This window comes from Rhyacophila brunnea, unplaced genomic scaffold, assembly GCF_057557595.1.
Source record: "Rhyacophila brunnea isolate RB1 unplaced genomic scaffold, BYU_Rbru_1.0 scaffold_11, whole genome shotgun sequence".
Taxonomy (NCBI): Eukaryota; Metazoa; Arthropoda; class Insecta; order Trichoptera; family Rhyacophilidae; genus Rhyacophila; species Rhyacophila brunnea.
The window spans coordinates 11,007,384-11,021,908 of record NW_028232763.1 but is presented as its reverse complement, the minus strand read 5'-3'; the positions used below and the strand labels follow the sequence as shown (position 1 = coordinate 11,021,908).

Sequence of the window (14,525 nt, the reverse complement as noted above, 5' to 3'; positions counted from 1 at the left end):
GCTTAAATCCGAATTATTTGTTTTCCACTAAATGACTTTCGATAAAATCTTAACAAGCAAAAGTCATTATAGGTGAATAGACATTATTGACTCTAAAAAAATAAATTCTTCGTTATAAATATACAAGCAAAAGTCACTATACTATGGATGGTGAGTTTTACTGATTTGTCATTTGAAAACTTCTAACACTTGTCTGAAATACGCAAAAATAACCAAACAGGAATAGTTTACCTTAGCTTGTTATAATAAGATCGCTTTGGTCAGATTATTAACAAGCAAAAGTCACCAAACCATAATTGAGCAACCTTACCTCCTTCAAAACCTTCTAGATGTTTTAATTAGCATCGAAAAGTAAAAGTACCTTAAAGAAATTATTAAGAACACATGAGAAAATAATGTAATGTAGATAAAACCTTAAAAACATTTAAATCTGATTTTTCCTGCATTTTCAAACTTTCAAATTGCGATATCTCAAAACTATGTTTTTAGGGTTGGTGACTTTTACGGTGACGATATGTACTCAATCTGTTTGTGCCGCCAATGCATTAATCCTTTCTACGCCGCAGTTGGTTAATTATTGGTGTAATTAACGCAAGAAATGGTGTAATTACGGCGCGTTTACGTGCTTTCGGCAGTTAAACGGTTATGTGTGTTAAGCGCGTGTTTTGTGAATGTCAACTAAATCGAACAGATAACGTTGGCGAGTTGTCGTCGTCTCGATTTTGTGTGTTTAGATGCATGATATGATTTCAATTTCCCACATGTGTGTGTTCCGTTATTATCTGTGTAGATAAGTGGAACACAATATCGCCTAACAAACTGTACCAATAATTGAATTTTATACATTTTTTTTTACATATACATAAGTATAAACCTTTAATGGAATTGTGACTGAGTGGTGTAGGTAGGATGAAAATAAAGGCTCTATTGGCATCCCTTTTCTCCTTATAAGTACCTAATACAATATAGTGCACACGTCTCACTCATTTCTTTTACTATTATAAAGAATATGTATTTCGCTCACCTCTAGTGTGTGAACTAGTTAATGAAAACCACCTTAGAAAATTTGTTGCTTTTAACTTTCACGAAATTGACTTAATTGAATGAGAGACTTGTCTAAGTAACATGGCACTTAGTTGAGATTAACCTTTTTCTTACTTTGCTAATAAATTCCATTCCGTTCTGTGCTGTCACATTGTGTTCCACTATTAGTTTCACATAAAGAGGGTATTTTAAAATAACATCACAGGTATACTGACAATCTTACAAAATTGACAAGAGAGCCAAAAAACCGAACCATCTATTATATTTTATATGAACTTAAAAGCTTTATATTAATTACATTGAGTTTATGTTATTGATTTTAACTAATTATTTAAAATATTTTTTTATTTTTTTAATTGACTCCACAATTCAACAGATTCTTATTTTACATGAAATGGATGTTGACTATTTGCTCAATCAATTAGGTCCATGCTCTGGGTCCAAACACGCATTTAAAAACATAATTTGTGATTTTGCCAGACATTACAACTCGGCCATCTTGTCATATAATATATGAAAAATGAGGCAGAAAATATTTCCATTTTCTAATATAACATATTTGTTGTCCGTAATAGGTCAGGCATTCAAATTTTTGAGAACCCATGACCAATTATTATTGCAATAGATGTGTTACGTTATGTGATCGATCTATGTAAAATATAAAATTTTACCAAAATGTCTGTTATAACGTATTGTCAAAATAAAATATAATATTTCATAAATATTATACTTATTGTATTACTGATGGTTCTAGGAAAAAGTAAAATATGAAGTTTGTGTAAACTGAAATATAAAATATTTAAGAACAATGTGTAACGTGACTTGACATTACAGAACGGGAAGGGTTAAAAAACCATTCTTTATGTGTAGATGTTTCCATATTATCTAAGAGTTATGATAGTTTTTTTTTAATATGTAATAAGATTCCTCTATTTTAAAATTTGAAATGCTCACGATATGTATGATGATTTAAAATAAAAGCTTTAAAATCACTTTGAACTATTACGAAATAAAATGTTGAGTGCTATGCAGGGTAGTTGACGTTACCGACGCCTTGTATTGTGTCGGGGAAACAATAATTTTGTATTAGATATTATACACTTTTTAGCATTTATGAAAATGATTCTTCCATAGAATTCTATTTTCACTTTATCATAATGAATTTTGTACCCTTAGAAGTAATCTGTAGATTTTTTTTTACAATACTGTTGTATGTATGTTCTTCTTTCATATTATTTATTTAGTACTATGCAAATTGTTTTTTGAAAAATTTACACGAGAATATTACTATAATATAATATGTCAGTGGCGAAGATTGTCCGTTGGACGGAGGTAATCGATTGAACTAATGAAAATAATAACAATACACACTTTAAGTGATCAATGTATTATAATCTATTTATCATATTCGGCTAGTTTTTTTTAAAAATCATACAATGGTTTGGAGCATATTATTATGTCAATGTGTTCCTTCACCTTTACTAGAATATTCCTTTTCTCTTGTTTTTTAACAACAAACTTATACAATTAATTATATTGTGTAACCTTAGTGTAAGGCCTGAGTGGACGAGCGGCCGGCGGGACATCAGCGGCGTGCACAACTCAAATGTATAACCGTGTGAAATTCCCACATTGTCTATGAACATTTCACACACGGCTATACGTTTGAGTTACGCACGCTGCTGCCGCCCCACCTCCCTCTCGTCCACTAAGCACTGCCTTAATCCTGTCAGTGCCGCAATTATTTAATTGGTGTAATTAACATACAATTTGGGCACGTAAACGCGCTTGTGGCAATTAAACGGACTTGAGCACTACAGACATGTCTAGAAATATAAATGCACACATCTCTAAAATTCATTTCAACGTATGCATTGAATAGGATTTGTTCAAATTTTGAATATTTCAAACTCGCGGGAAATACAAACGTAAAACCGGGAATTAAATGTACTAAAACGAAAGAGTACTACAGAAACTACACTCAAATAGCGGGAAAACGTGTATTGAAATTGTGAACCTGTAAAATTCATACCCACAATGGCCGAGCGGCTTACACATCAGGTTGTATTGTCGTGGGTCCTATGTTCGAATCCTTATTCTGGCAAATACACATATTGTTTTTGAATTTGTGTTTGTAGTTAGAGTATGGACCTAATAGGTTGAGCAAGTGGCTGATATCCATTTCTCATAAAAAAATCTGTTACTACAAACCTCATAATAAATGATCTCATTAAGATCGGACATGGTCAAAAAAATAAATAAATCGAGGTCATTGTGGCAATTGCCTTCTGGGTGTGTATGTATTATGTTTAGAAAATTCTTGTGTTGAAATTATTTTTACAAGACGTCAAGTTAGCAAACATTACATAATCGTTTACTGACGAATCTTTGCCAATGTCATATTATGTACATACATAATTATTTGTTCTCCTGAAATCGTATTGTAATTTGATCAAAGCAATAAAGAATACAAATCATTGGTATTGCGGAAAGTCATCAATACATATTAATATTATTATATTCAGTAAATGTAACTTTATTGTAATGATTAAACATTGTAATTATTTATTATTTTCTACATAAATACCTACTTTATTTTAAACTAACTTCTTTAATAGGTAGCCATTTCATTATTAATTGATAGACTGATGGTGCTTGCTTTATTTTAAACAAAATAAATAAAAACATTGTAACATCTTTAATTAATGATAAATCTCAGAGATGGCACTATTATATTTCCATGCTCTTTAATGCCATAAAGATGACAGCCATTTCTCTAACCCTTGGATCAATATGTTGATATTATTTTAATACGTAATTAAGTTTATTGTAATTACAACATTTTGTCTTTCAAGAATCTTTCTAGCTCTGCCGTAACCATAACTTATAGCTTAGAAATCTTAACACCTTATTCTTCAATTGAAATTAACTTTTCACGTTTGAAACTAGTTTGCAAACAATTATTACCTCATGCACAAGACACCTAGGCCAGATGCATAGATGATCATGTTAAATTACTTAACTTAATATAAATTGAATAATTATAACATTTACAGTTACATGGTATACAGTTTAAATATTTTAATAGTGTTGTTATCAGTGATTTAATTGAGTCCACACGTGTGGATACAGTGACCCCTGAATTTTGTTTCAAAGAGTAAAGACAACACTACGTCAAATATGCTCACGCTAGCCATCATTCATTATTAATATTTACAAATATTGTCAATATCAATATAATCAATAACTGACATTTGGTCATAGATAGAATGTGTTTGATGTTAATAGTACTCAATATGATATAGTTTTAGGTTAAACATCCCTCATAGCAGTGGCTAAGGATGGAGATTCGGCATAAATAGTGCAAACGAAACTTTGTCATACTTATTTATTTTCATTGAACTAAGAATGCAAATTGCAGATGTCTAATCTTTGCGATTAAACATACAAAAGTTTAAATATTTTATACAATTTCCTGCAATTTGTATTCTTAGTTCAATGAAAACATACAAGTATGACTGACAAAGTTTTGTGTGCTCAATTTATGTTGAATCTCCACAGCATAAGCAGACACCCTTCACCACTGGGCCGTGGCCATTAAGAATTTAACTATCTATGACTTTGCATCTGGCCCTAAGAAATTAGTATCTATTTAATTGCTCACTCAACTTTATACGAGTCCGAGAAGGTGCAATTGTTTTGTATGTAAGAAGACGTAATTAGAAATCTTCAAACACACTTTTCTTTATAGACTATTTATGTATAACACTGAACATTTTTTACAAGTAGAATTTGTGCTGTAACTACACTTTTTAAATTAAGAAAATGATCTTTTTTAAAAAGTACACCTATAATTCGATTTTCATGGCTTCTTTTTAAAATGTGCTCACGAGTATTTTGATTTGTTAAAGTGTTTCCCAAACTGCGGCACCTGTACCTCTGAAAGATTTGAAAATATTTCATTTAATTGTGCAGTGTTGCCAACTGTGTACATATAGGTATAGTATGCCAAAAATAAAAAGATAGAAGAAATACATTTGAATTTTATTCTGAAAAATTATCATTTGGCTGCTCAGAACATAAAAAAAATGAATGTGTGACGAACACACGCAACAAAAGTGAATTTTTTTGTTTTGCTCTCGATTTTCACAATCTTCAACATTATCATTGTTAACGTAATATGGCAACTGTACACAGAATTCTTGCTGTGAATCATTCCATCTTCACTTTTACTAAGGTTCTCCGCTTACATACAAATTTACTCATCAATTAGGTACATAGTTTTCGAGACATGCTTATATACCTAAATGCCACAATTATTGTCATGTTAGGTTATTTATGATGCTTTAAATATGTTCTAAGTAAAATTGTCACCGGTGATCTTTGTTTTGTTTTCTGGAGATTTGAGCGATTTACATTGTAGTTACTGTTAGGCCGACACGAAATCCACTGTGTGAAGTAGTTGTGTGTACTAAATGTTTTTCAATAATTTTACATTTGCCACTGCCTCAATGCTTTTGTTAACGCGATTGTCTGTCAATCGAACGGATGGTGGTTTGAAGATGACCGGCCTATCAAGGACATTTTTTGTTTTTCGTTTTTCGATTAGACTATGACAAGTTTTTTTACACAGAGATTCACTCTACCTGAAAATTTGCTGTTGAAACCACATTTAAAAAAATCAATCGTTAAAAGGTGGCGGAGATGTTGGTAAAATCTGTCTATATGAGTTTGGGAAACACTTCACTAATCACAATGTATGTAGTTACCATGTCTACAATGTTTTGAGTATAATGCAAATTATTAACAATTCAAAATTAAATTATATTACAGTGAATTTTAAAACATTGCTTTTAAATATAATTGCTCTCTGTAGGTGCTTTTCAATATGATTTTTTTTTTTAAATCTGTGATATACTTCCATAAAATAGTGTCAAATTGTTTTTGATATCTCGTAATATTTAACTGTAAAGAATAAAAATATAACAATCATGCATAATTATGTAGAAGCTTTGAATTGATATGATGAAAGGCAATAGTGAATTGTCATTGAAATATTGTGGCTTGACTCAAGCCATTTTTCTTGCTCATTACTCTTGTAATTTTGAAAATTTTGTTGAATTGTAAAATAATTGTAATTACGTCTGTAATTTATTATTTGCAATCGTACCAAAATTTCAAATATTAATTTACATGAGTTAGCATAGATCTATTCTGATTTTTTTTTTCTCCAAAAAAACGTTACTTAATTATCTACGTAAGATTTTTAGGTTATTAAGATGATTTTGTCACGATTCTCACCAATTATGATTGGTTCTATTAATAAGTTTTTTTTTTTTTTTTTAAATACTATTGGAACTCTGAAGTACGGCAACAATGTATTCATTCCCCCTTTAGTTTATTTTTGATTTGAATTTAAAACAAAAGAAAAATAACAATGGTGTTAATACAATCTATGAGCATATCACCAAAATTAGAAAGTATCCAAATTCTATTATTTGTTATTGAATGAATTGTTTATATGAAATATGTAGGTAAACTATATTGTTTTAGTAGTTATTTGAAAATGTTAGTTGTTTTTCGTTGATGTCATTTCTATTTTAAATTTCGAACCTAATCAACTTATTGTTATCTAATTTTATTGATGTAAAAATATTTTTAGTTGCAATTTGTAGTAATATCATACAAAACAAAAAGAGTTTTACAAATTACCTGACAGATAATATCATTATTCAATGTGACATCTTTAAAATCTCATGATTTGATAACTGTAAATGTTTAATTTTCATCATAAGTTGTATCCATCGACAGATCATTATATAGTAGACACTCTTGATCAACATACCGATAACATTCATAGTTGTATGATTGATTTCACATAAAGTAATCTTTGCTTCCCATCCGTTGACCCATTGGAATAAAGCAGTGCAGCCAATGAAGTTATATTTCTCTATTGTACAGTTAACTTCACTTCTGACCAAATTGAAAGTAGTAGTCAATATACAATTTTTATACATACAATAATTAAATAATGCAGGTAGGTTCTGCACTATTATGTAAAATTCCTGTAAAAGTTTTAACTAAATATAATTTAATATGTGCTCTGTATTAATTATTTATGTTGGCACTGTATATAATTTATTTTAATTAATAAAACATCTATGGTTATTAGAGTTAATAATTATTCGTTCATTAGTCATCGGGCTCAATGTGGGTCTTGCAGCCTCTAAAAATGTTTCCACTTTCTTCTGTTTGCTGTAAGCTCCCTCTACTAACTAATGCTTCGAAAGATGCGTCTCTTTCTACACAGTCCAACCACCTTGCTTAAGAGCATACTTAAGTGAAACGGCAAATAATTATCAACTAAAGGTGCGATGAAATTTTGGACTCGCTGGCAATCGGAGAGCGAAAGTCAAGCTGTGAACACGTCAATTGGTTTTGTGATGGCGACGGGGAATTAATTCTTAAATCGTGTAAAGATGACTAAAAAACATTACCCATTTACTTGAAAAAGAAAACATGTCAATGAATAAATTATTATCATTACTAATAGAACAATAAACATAACATTAAACGGACGCATGTTGAATTTTTATGACAAATTATGTTTTGTTCTGCACGCGTTGTTTGGACAATTTTCGCGTTGCGTAGTCACGATCGTTTTAGACCGTGCCCCAGCTGAAGTGTAGCCTTAAGGTCCCAAAGTACATTTCATGTCTTATCACCCTAGTGATGGTTTGATTTTCTAAACATAGCTTTCAACGTGTTTTCTGCACAAAAACAAACATACCTATCAGTGTTGTGCGGTTCAATGGTGCTGTAGACGTGAAGCATCCCTAGAGATAATCAATGAAGTATGTACTATGTAATAATATTATATATTGTGCAGAGCTATCTATAGACAATAACTACTTCATTGGCTGCCTCCTAAGATTCAATTTGTTATCCCTAAATAAATAATATGTAGCGTGTATATATTATGTATCTTTTCAACAGCATCGCTACAAGTAAAAGTCACCCACATGCCACTGATATATACTTATTATATTGTAATAACATTTTTTCTCCTTACCCACTGCACATTCAATATTGAAAGATTTTGATGAATTTAACATAATAACTATTATAAGTACATATGCATAAAATTGTAATGAATGAAACCTGTTAGATAAAATGATTATTATTATAAGAAATATGTTATTGAGTTCTTTTATGGACAATGTTGTTTATGTTCTGCTTATGTCTTTCATATTTTATATCACGTGTATGGCTTTTGTAATAAAATTACATTTTAAAAGTATTTGATATACTTACTGTTGTTTTTATCAGAGCGTTTGGAGTGGAGCTCGGAGAGGAGCACAGAGCAGTGTAGCAATGGGGTTTTTCCCGCAGCCAGAGCTGAGCTAGAGCACCAAAAATTAGAAGTGCTCCACTCGTCTGGATGATTTTTGTTATTATTAAATTTTCATTCCAAAAATCCAATAAAAATATTATATTTGACACTATTTGCAACACAGGAATTATTTGAAATATGGCAACACTGCCGAGTAATAAATAACCTCACTTTCTTGACAGAAGAGGGGGAATGGAAGAAGATTAGATGCTGTCGGATACTGAAAAGGATAAATAATAAACCTTATTTCAAAACTACTTATATTTTTATTGTTTTAACATTTGTATACATATTATAATACTTAATAAAACTTTTTACCCAAAGCAGATCAGACCCTGGAGTAAGTATTAGGTTCTGGAGCAGAGCAACTTAAAAAATGGTCCGCTCCAACCCTCTGGCTTTTATTAATCACGTAGTGGCATAGTTTCATCTCATCGCTAGAGTATGCAAAGCATTGGGGCCTAACCCCACATGGGGTCTGATTTCCAGTCTGACAGTTAACGAAATTCCTATTCTATAACATAGGTAGGTATACTTTACAAAAAAATATGGAAATCTGAAACCATTTGACTTTACACGCAATAGTTGAGTCTTCAGAAAAAAGTGGTATTGTGATAATGTCAGTTTTTGGTAAATCAGTTCAAATGTGTCATACATCTGCTTACATACTTACCAAAAGTCATTATATAATGTCGACAACAGATGACACTAGATGAGTGAGAGTGAGAGTGATGATGCACAGTAGCTATGTTTCAGATGATTTTTGTAATGCCGTGTCGTGTTTTCTTTTACCATGTTCAAAGGATCATACTTTAGGAAAAGTCATGTATCAACTACGTTCGCAAACCAGTAGCGTTCTGCGAACCTGTAATCTCTCAAAAACAGACGTGCTTTGCACGGTCGCTCTACTGGTGCTCGCAGTGTTTATCTGATCGCTACGCAAACATGGCGTCTGAATTAGTAGCAAGTGCTGCTTTCATGTTAATTCATTATTTGGTAGAAGATTATAAAAGAACTCCTCGGTTTTGGTGAGCTGATTTCTACAACAACTCAAAGATGTTCTAATATTGGATCTTATCTCAAGAATTACCTGGGCATTACAAAAGTTTTATGCAAATGTTTCATCAAGTTTTGAACATCACATTCTGTTCAATAAAAGAAACTAAATTGCGAAAGCCTATATCGGCTCAAGATAAGCTGGTTTTTTTAACCGCCCCTGATAAGCTTTTTTTTTTTTTTTTTAAAAGATAAGTATCAGTCTGCAATATTTGTTTAAAATTTTGAACCAAGTAAATCAGCACATTTGTTCCTAAAGTTTATCTGTGCATTGAAAAACAATATACGTGTATGAATGAGTATCTTGAGGATTCAACAATACCGGATTATTTCGATATAGTTGGGTGAGACTAAACATTTTTCTTCAGACCACTCCATTACGAATTGTTAGTCTGTTACACGAACATGATGTACACACTACACGTTTTGGTTCACTGTGTCCATGAACACACTCTGCTAGGCCTTGTGCTCGCGAAAAAAACTGACAGTGTTCGGAATGCATTCTGTGGTTCGCAAACGCGTTCATTGCTCATTGCATCTGCTTGCCATTTTGCATCACAGATTCATATCGTCTTTGTTCTGGCAGAACACACTAACTGGAGAATACTAGTTTTGAGTAATTTGACTTTGAAGTTGTTAAAATGTTTGAAATGGTCTATCATGTGAGTTTATTAAGTAATCGTAAAAAGGATGACTTTAAAATAAAGACTTCATTTATTAAGAAGGTTTCCAGACGGTAAAGTTTGAAATAAGGAACATTTTGGTATAACTAACTCAATATGTCATTTTTTCGAATTAGTGTCTTCTGCCAGAACAGTGACGATATTATGTAACCTTCATATTTGTTCTCTGAAGTTTTTTTGTTAATAATAAATAATAATAATAAATAACCGAAGTGAGAGTGTCAACAGCATGCCTCCACTTGCATTATGTTCAGAATATTGTAATCATTTCTATAGTCAGTGACCAAATTCAACCAGCCACATTTTAGTATATCAAAAACGCTACGTAGGTGGATTGAAAAAGGACACATTATTCCTATTGTACACAGCTTATAACCATAAGATTCGAAAGGAAAAACATTTTTTGCATAAAAAATCAAATAAGTGCAGGACAGAATGATAATTAATAAAAATAATTTGCTGGTTTACCAATTTCTTTATGAGTCATTGTAGTGATGTTTTTGTGAACGTTTTCACGAATCTGATAATCTATTCCTGGGTATTACTTTGAGGACGATTGATTTAAAATCTTGTTATTGTGCTATTCCCTAACAAAAGTTGGCCAACATCAGGTCGATCTTTGCCTGCAACAGTTCGGCGGAGCTGCACTCGTACCAATCACGGAGGTTCTTAAGCTACGAAATGCAGCGTTTACCATTGATCTTTCCTTGGATGATAAATTGTGGAATTCCGTACTCTTGGCTTATCATAATGTGGCTAAGAAATGTAGTTTTCCGATCTCAATAGCAGAACCCTTCGGTCCTTTCCCATTCGTTTGAAGTCACCTGGTCAGTCCAAGGAATTTTGATGATGCGCGTATACAGCCACATCTCAAAAACCTCAACTCTCTGAATAATTTACCATAATATAAAATGTGATAATAATTCATATACTTCTCAGGGGCGTACATGTCTAAGCTAAACTAAGATAACCATGAATCGTCTGCCATATTACTGATGGTGGTGATTACTGAAATTATATACGTAGCTAAAAATCATCTTCCAACTGAAGCGATTCTGCGCTAACCTTATTACTTCAGTTAATTCAGTCACTCTCTTGGAATGCGCATACCCTCGCAACCTCATTCCTCCCAATCGAACCATGACTGATCATCCTCCTCTCTCTCGATTACTAAAGCAATGATAATAACTTCTTTAATAATATTAATACAATATAATTTATGCTGCAATACTTTCTTATCGACTTTAAATTAGTATTATATTATATAGTACCCACAACATAGCTTGTCACCTCGTGAAATTGAATATCATTGTTTTTTTCTGTCGACGGACATACAATTTTACATCCATACAATGTTTTGTGAAGTGACATGCTACCCTGTGGGTAGGTAATGTAATCGTGGGTACCTACCTATCTACCTAATGTTATGAATTTATTTACTCCATTATTTTTCAAACTTAGGTATGGCAAATATATGCATGTATTATGTCCTCAAATCAATATTAGTATACTTGGTATAGGTACTAATTTTTGGCAATCCAAATAAACTCACCCCCTAATTTTATTTTTAGAAAAAATCCCTGCCTTCATAAAATTATACTCTTTTGATTCCTGTCAATAAAAATGAGTTCTCTTCAAATTCTAAAGGTTCAGGCTCTGGAAGTTTGTTAAAATAGATTGGTTTCTCATTGAGGATAGTTTCCCTAAAAGTATCCCAATGCATCGCTCCAGGGATATTGTTGCCCATGTTGTATTCGAACCTGTCACACCGGTATAGCCGATTAAGTTTTGCTATGTCAGATTCTGATACCCTGATCCGTTGCCCCATGTAGACTTTCAGTTGGGGATTACGGGGCACGATGGTAGCGAGTCTTTTCTTTTCTCTTGAAAATGAGTTGTTGCGGTAATGCATCACGCTCTCGAAGTCGTACGGGATTCCAAGAGTCGCTGACTCGTTCGCCATTCGGACTTTGAAGTTTTTCTCACGACCTGAAAGGAGAAGGATATTTTTTTAAATGATGATTTTACTTGCAAAATAAGAGTCAAATGAATTTGGATTAAAAATGTGACACGTTTTTTACATCTTTTTTACAAGCAGGACAGGACCTTTCAAGTTAGTAGCCTGGGCTAATATATTGTACTAAAAAAAATACGAGGTGGTAGGGCTACCTGTCAACATTTTTGTAGTTGAGTTCAATAATACCTACTATTTAGCTAACAATAATATAAGCAAAGCAATATAGAGTAACACTATACATACGTACCTAAAAAATGAGTCGATTCGAATACCTATGTACCAATATAGATTGGTAAGCATCTATTTCGATAAAGCCATGATAAAGATCATGAGCTCGTGCCATGGGCAAAAAGTATGTAATGTTGTTTTACTTGATATTTAAAATGTTATCAGACAGATGCTCCCATCATGTACCTAGCACATTTTGAGCCGAAAGCAAAAATAGTGTCGGTTCTAAAAATCTGCTAAAATGTATCCGAACCACATTGAAGTCACCTCACGCGTATCATGCCACACCACCAAACTGACGCGTGATAGATCTTTTTCCCCCTGATTTCCCTCATTTCCGAATCATGTGTTTTAAACGTGGTTAGAAGATAATATACCTACATATTATGTAGGTATCTACGTCAAAACCCGTAAAAACGAGCGATTCTGCCGTATTTGGGTTGTCAATTTGACAATCATTTTCCTTCCTTGTTTGTGATTCACAAATCGAAATGCTTCAAAAATGAGAACCAATGAAAAAAACCGAAAATGTGCACAATCGCATTGTATCGAAAAAATTCAACAAAAAATAAATGATTGTAGAAACTTGGAACTATCCCATAGAATCAATGACATTATTAATAGACAACGCACTCAATACAGTAGTTAGCAAGTAAATTCGCGCATAGCGACATTCGCACATGTATAGGTAGACGTCACGCAATTCCATTATGCGATATCACTCATCGGGAATTTATAGCAATATCACCTTTATTGTAATGGCGTTAGAACAGTGTTTCTAGTGTCAATGTTCATTTGAGCGAACCCGTTAGAACCGAACCATTCGGCAGACCCGACAAAAAGCATCGGGAATTTATAGCAATATCACCTTTATTGTAATGGCGTTAGAACAGATTATGCCATTCGGCAGACCCGACAATAAAGTGAGTGTCATTTTTTTTCCAGATGCTTCGTCCATATTAATGTCATTGTATAGAATAGATGGACGAAGCCACCCATATTCACCTTTCGGCAAAATACCGGAAAAGAAAAGTTCCGATTTTCAGGTCTCACATACCCACCTAAGTGATATAGCATCAATTTAATATTGTTTTATAAAATAATGATCATGTTGAACTTAGCAAAGGCGGTATTGATAATTGGGTATTCTATTCTTAACCTCTCGACCCTTTCTTACCGGATAGTTTTAACTTCCATCCAAGATCGTGGGATAAATTTTAACCCCGGGTCACTTCGGTTAATGAAAAATTTTAATTATTGCAGCGAACAAAGTTTTCTTAGCGAGGGAAACAACGGGCTGAGTATTTTCTAATCTTCGTTATCAATTTATAAGAAATCTTGTCGGAAAACATAATTATTATTACTGTATTTTTAAAATATGACGTCACGTCCTAAGTGGGGTCTAATATTATAATGTTATATTATTTTTTATTTTAAGATGGTGGGGTTGTAAAAAATGTGACATCACATAACCGACAGAATATAAACTCATTTTTTTCAGAATACTAATAATAATGTGAGAACATTATAACTGATATCGATCATTTTTAATGTTCAAACATGTGAAGCAAATTAGATAAAAGCAGTGCTCGAAATGGATAGGAACGCACGTGAACGGTTCATGAAATCGCCGAGATTATCTTGTGGACAAATTAAATATTGCGATCCGGTTTGTGAATTATTAAAAATCGATTAAATTCACTTGATATATTATATTTGTTTAATTTTAATACGAGACTTGTCGGAATCATGCTTAAAAAATTTATGAGTTACTACAATCAGTTAACAAGGTTCGTATGCTACAAGTTTAAAGGCTGTTACTAGGACTGTTTCCGTCTGAGCTCTAGATATGTAAATAACACACAGTTTCTATATGATATACCTTCCTCCATATAACTAAATTAATACATAGATATGTTAATAGTTTCTAAAATTATCGAGCGCTCCGGTTCGTAAATGTTTTCATTTCGAGCGCTGGATAGGGGGTAATATATTTGATGAAGGAGCGCAACGATTTAGGAAGTTAGATTTAAAAAAAAATACAGAAAATCGTAGGCACTGTGCAATGTCTTTGGTGTGATATCATTTTTGGGCATTCAGTAAA

At 32.4% G+C, this 14,525-nt stretch overlaps 1 protein-coding gene across 1 annotated transcript in view; it reads right to left on the bottom strand.

Annotated features, from left to right (window-relative positions):
- Positions 1 to 8,694: 8,694 nt before the first annotated feature.
- Positions 8,695 to 14,525, bottom strand: part of LOC147078358 (low choriolytic enzyme-like) — a 58,250-nt gene continuing 52,419 nt past the window's right edge. The window contains exon 4 of the mRNA XM_085958830.1: positions 8,695 to 12,165. Coding sequence (XP_085814956.1) covers positions 11,771 to 12,165 — 395 coding nt within the window. The 3' untranslated portion in view covers positions 8,695 to 11,770. The remainder of the gene's footprint in view (positions 12,166 to 14,525) is intronic.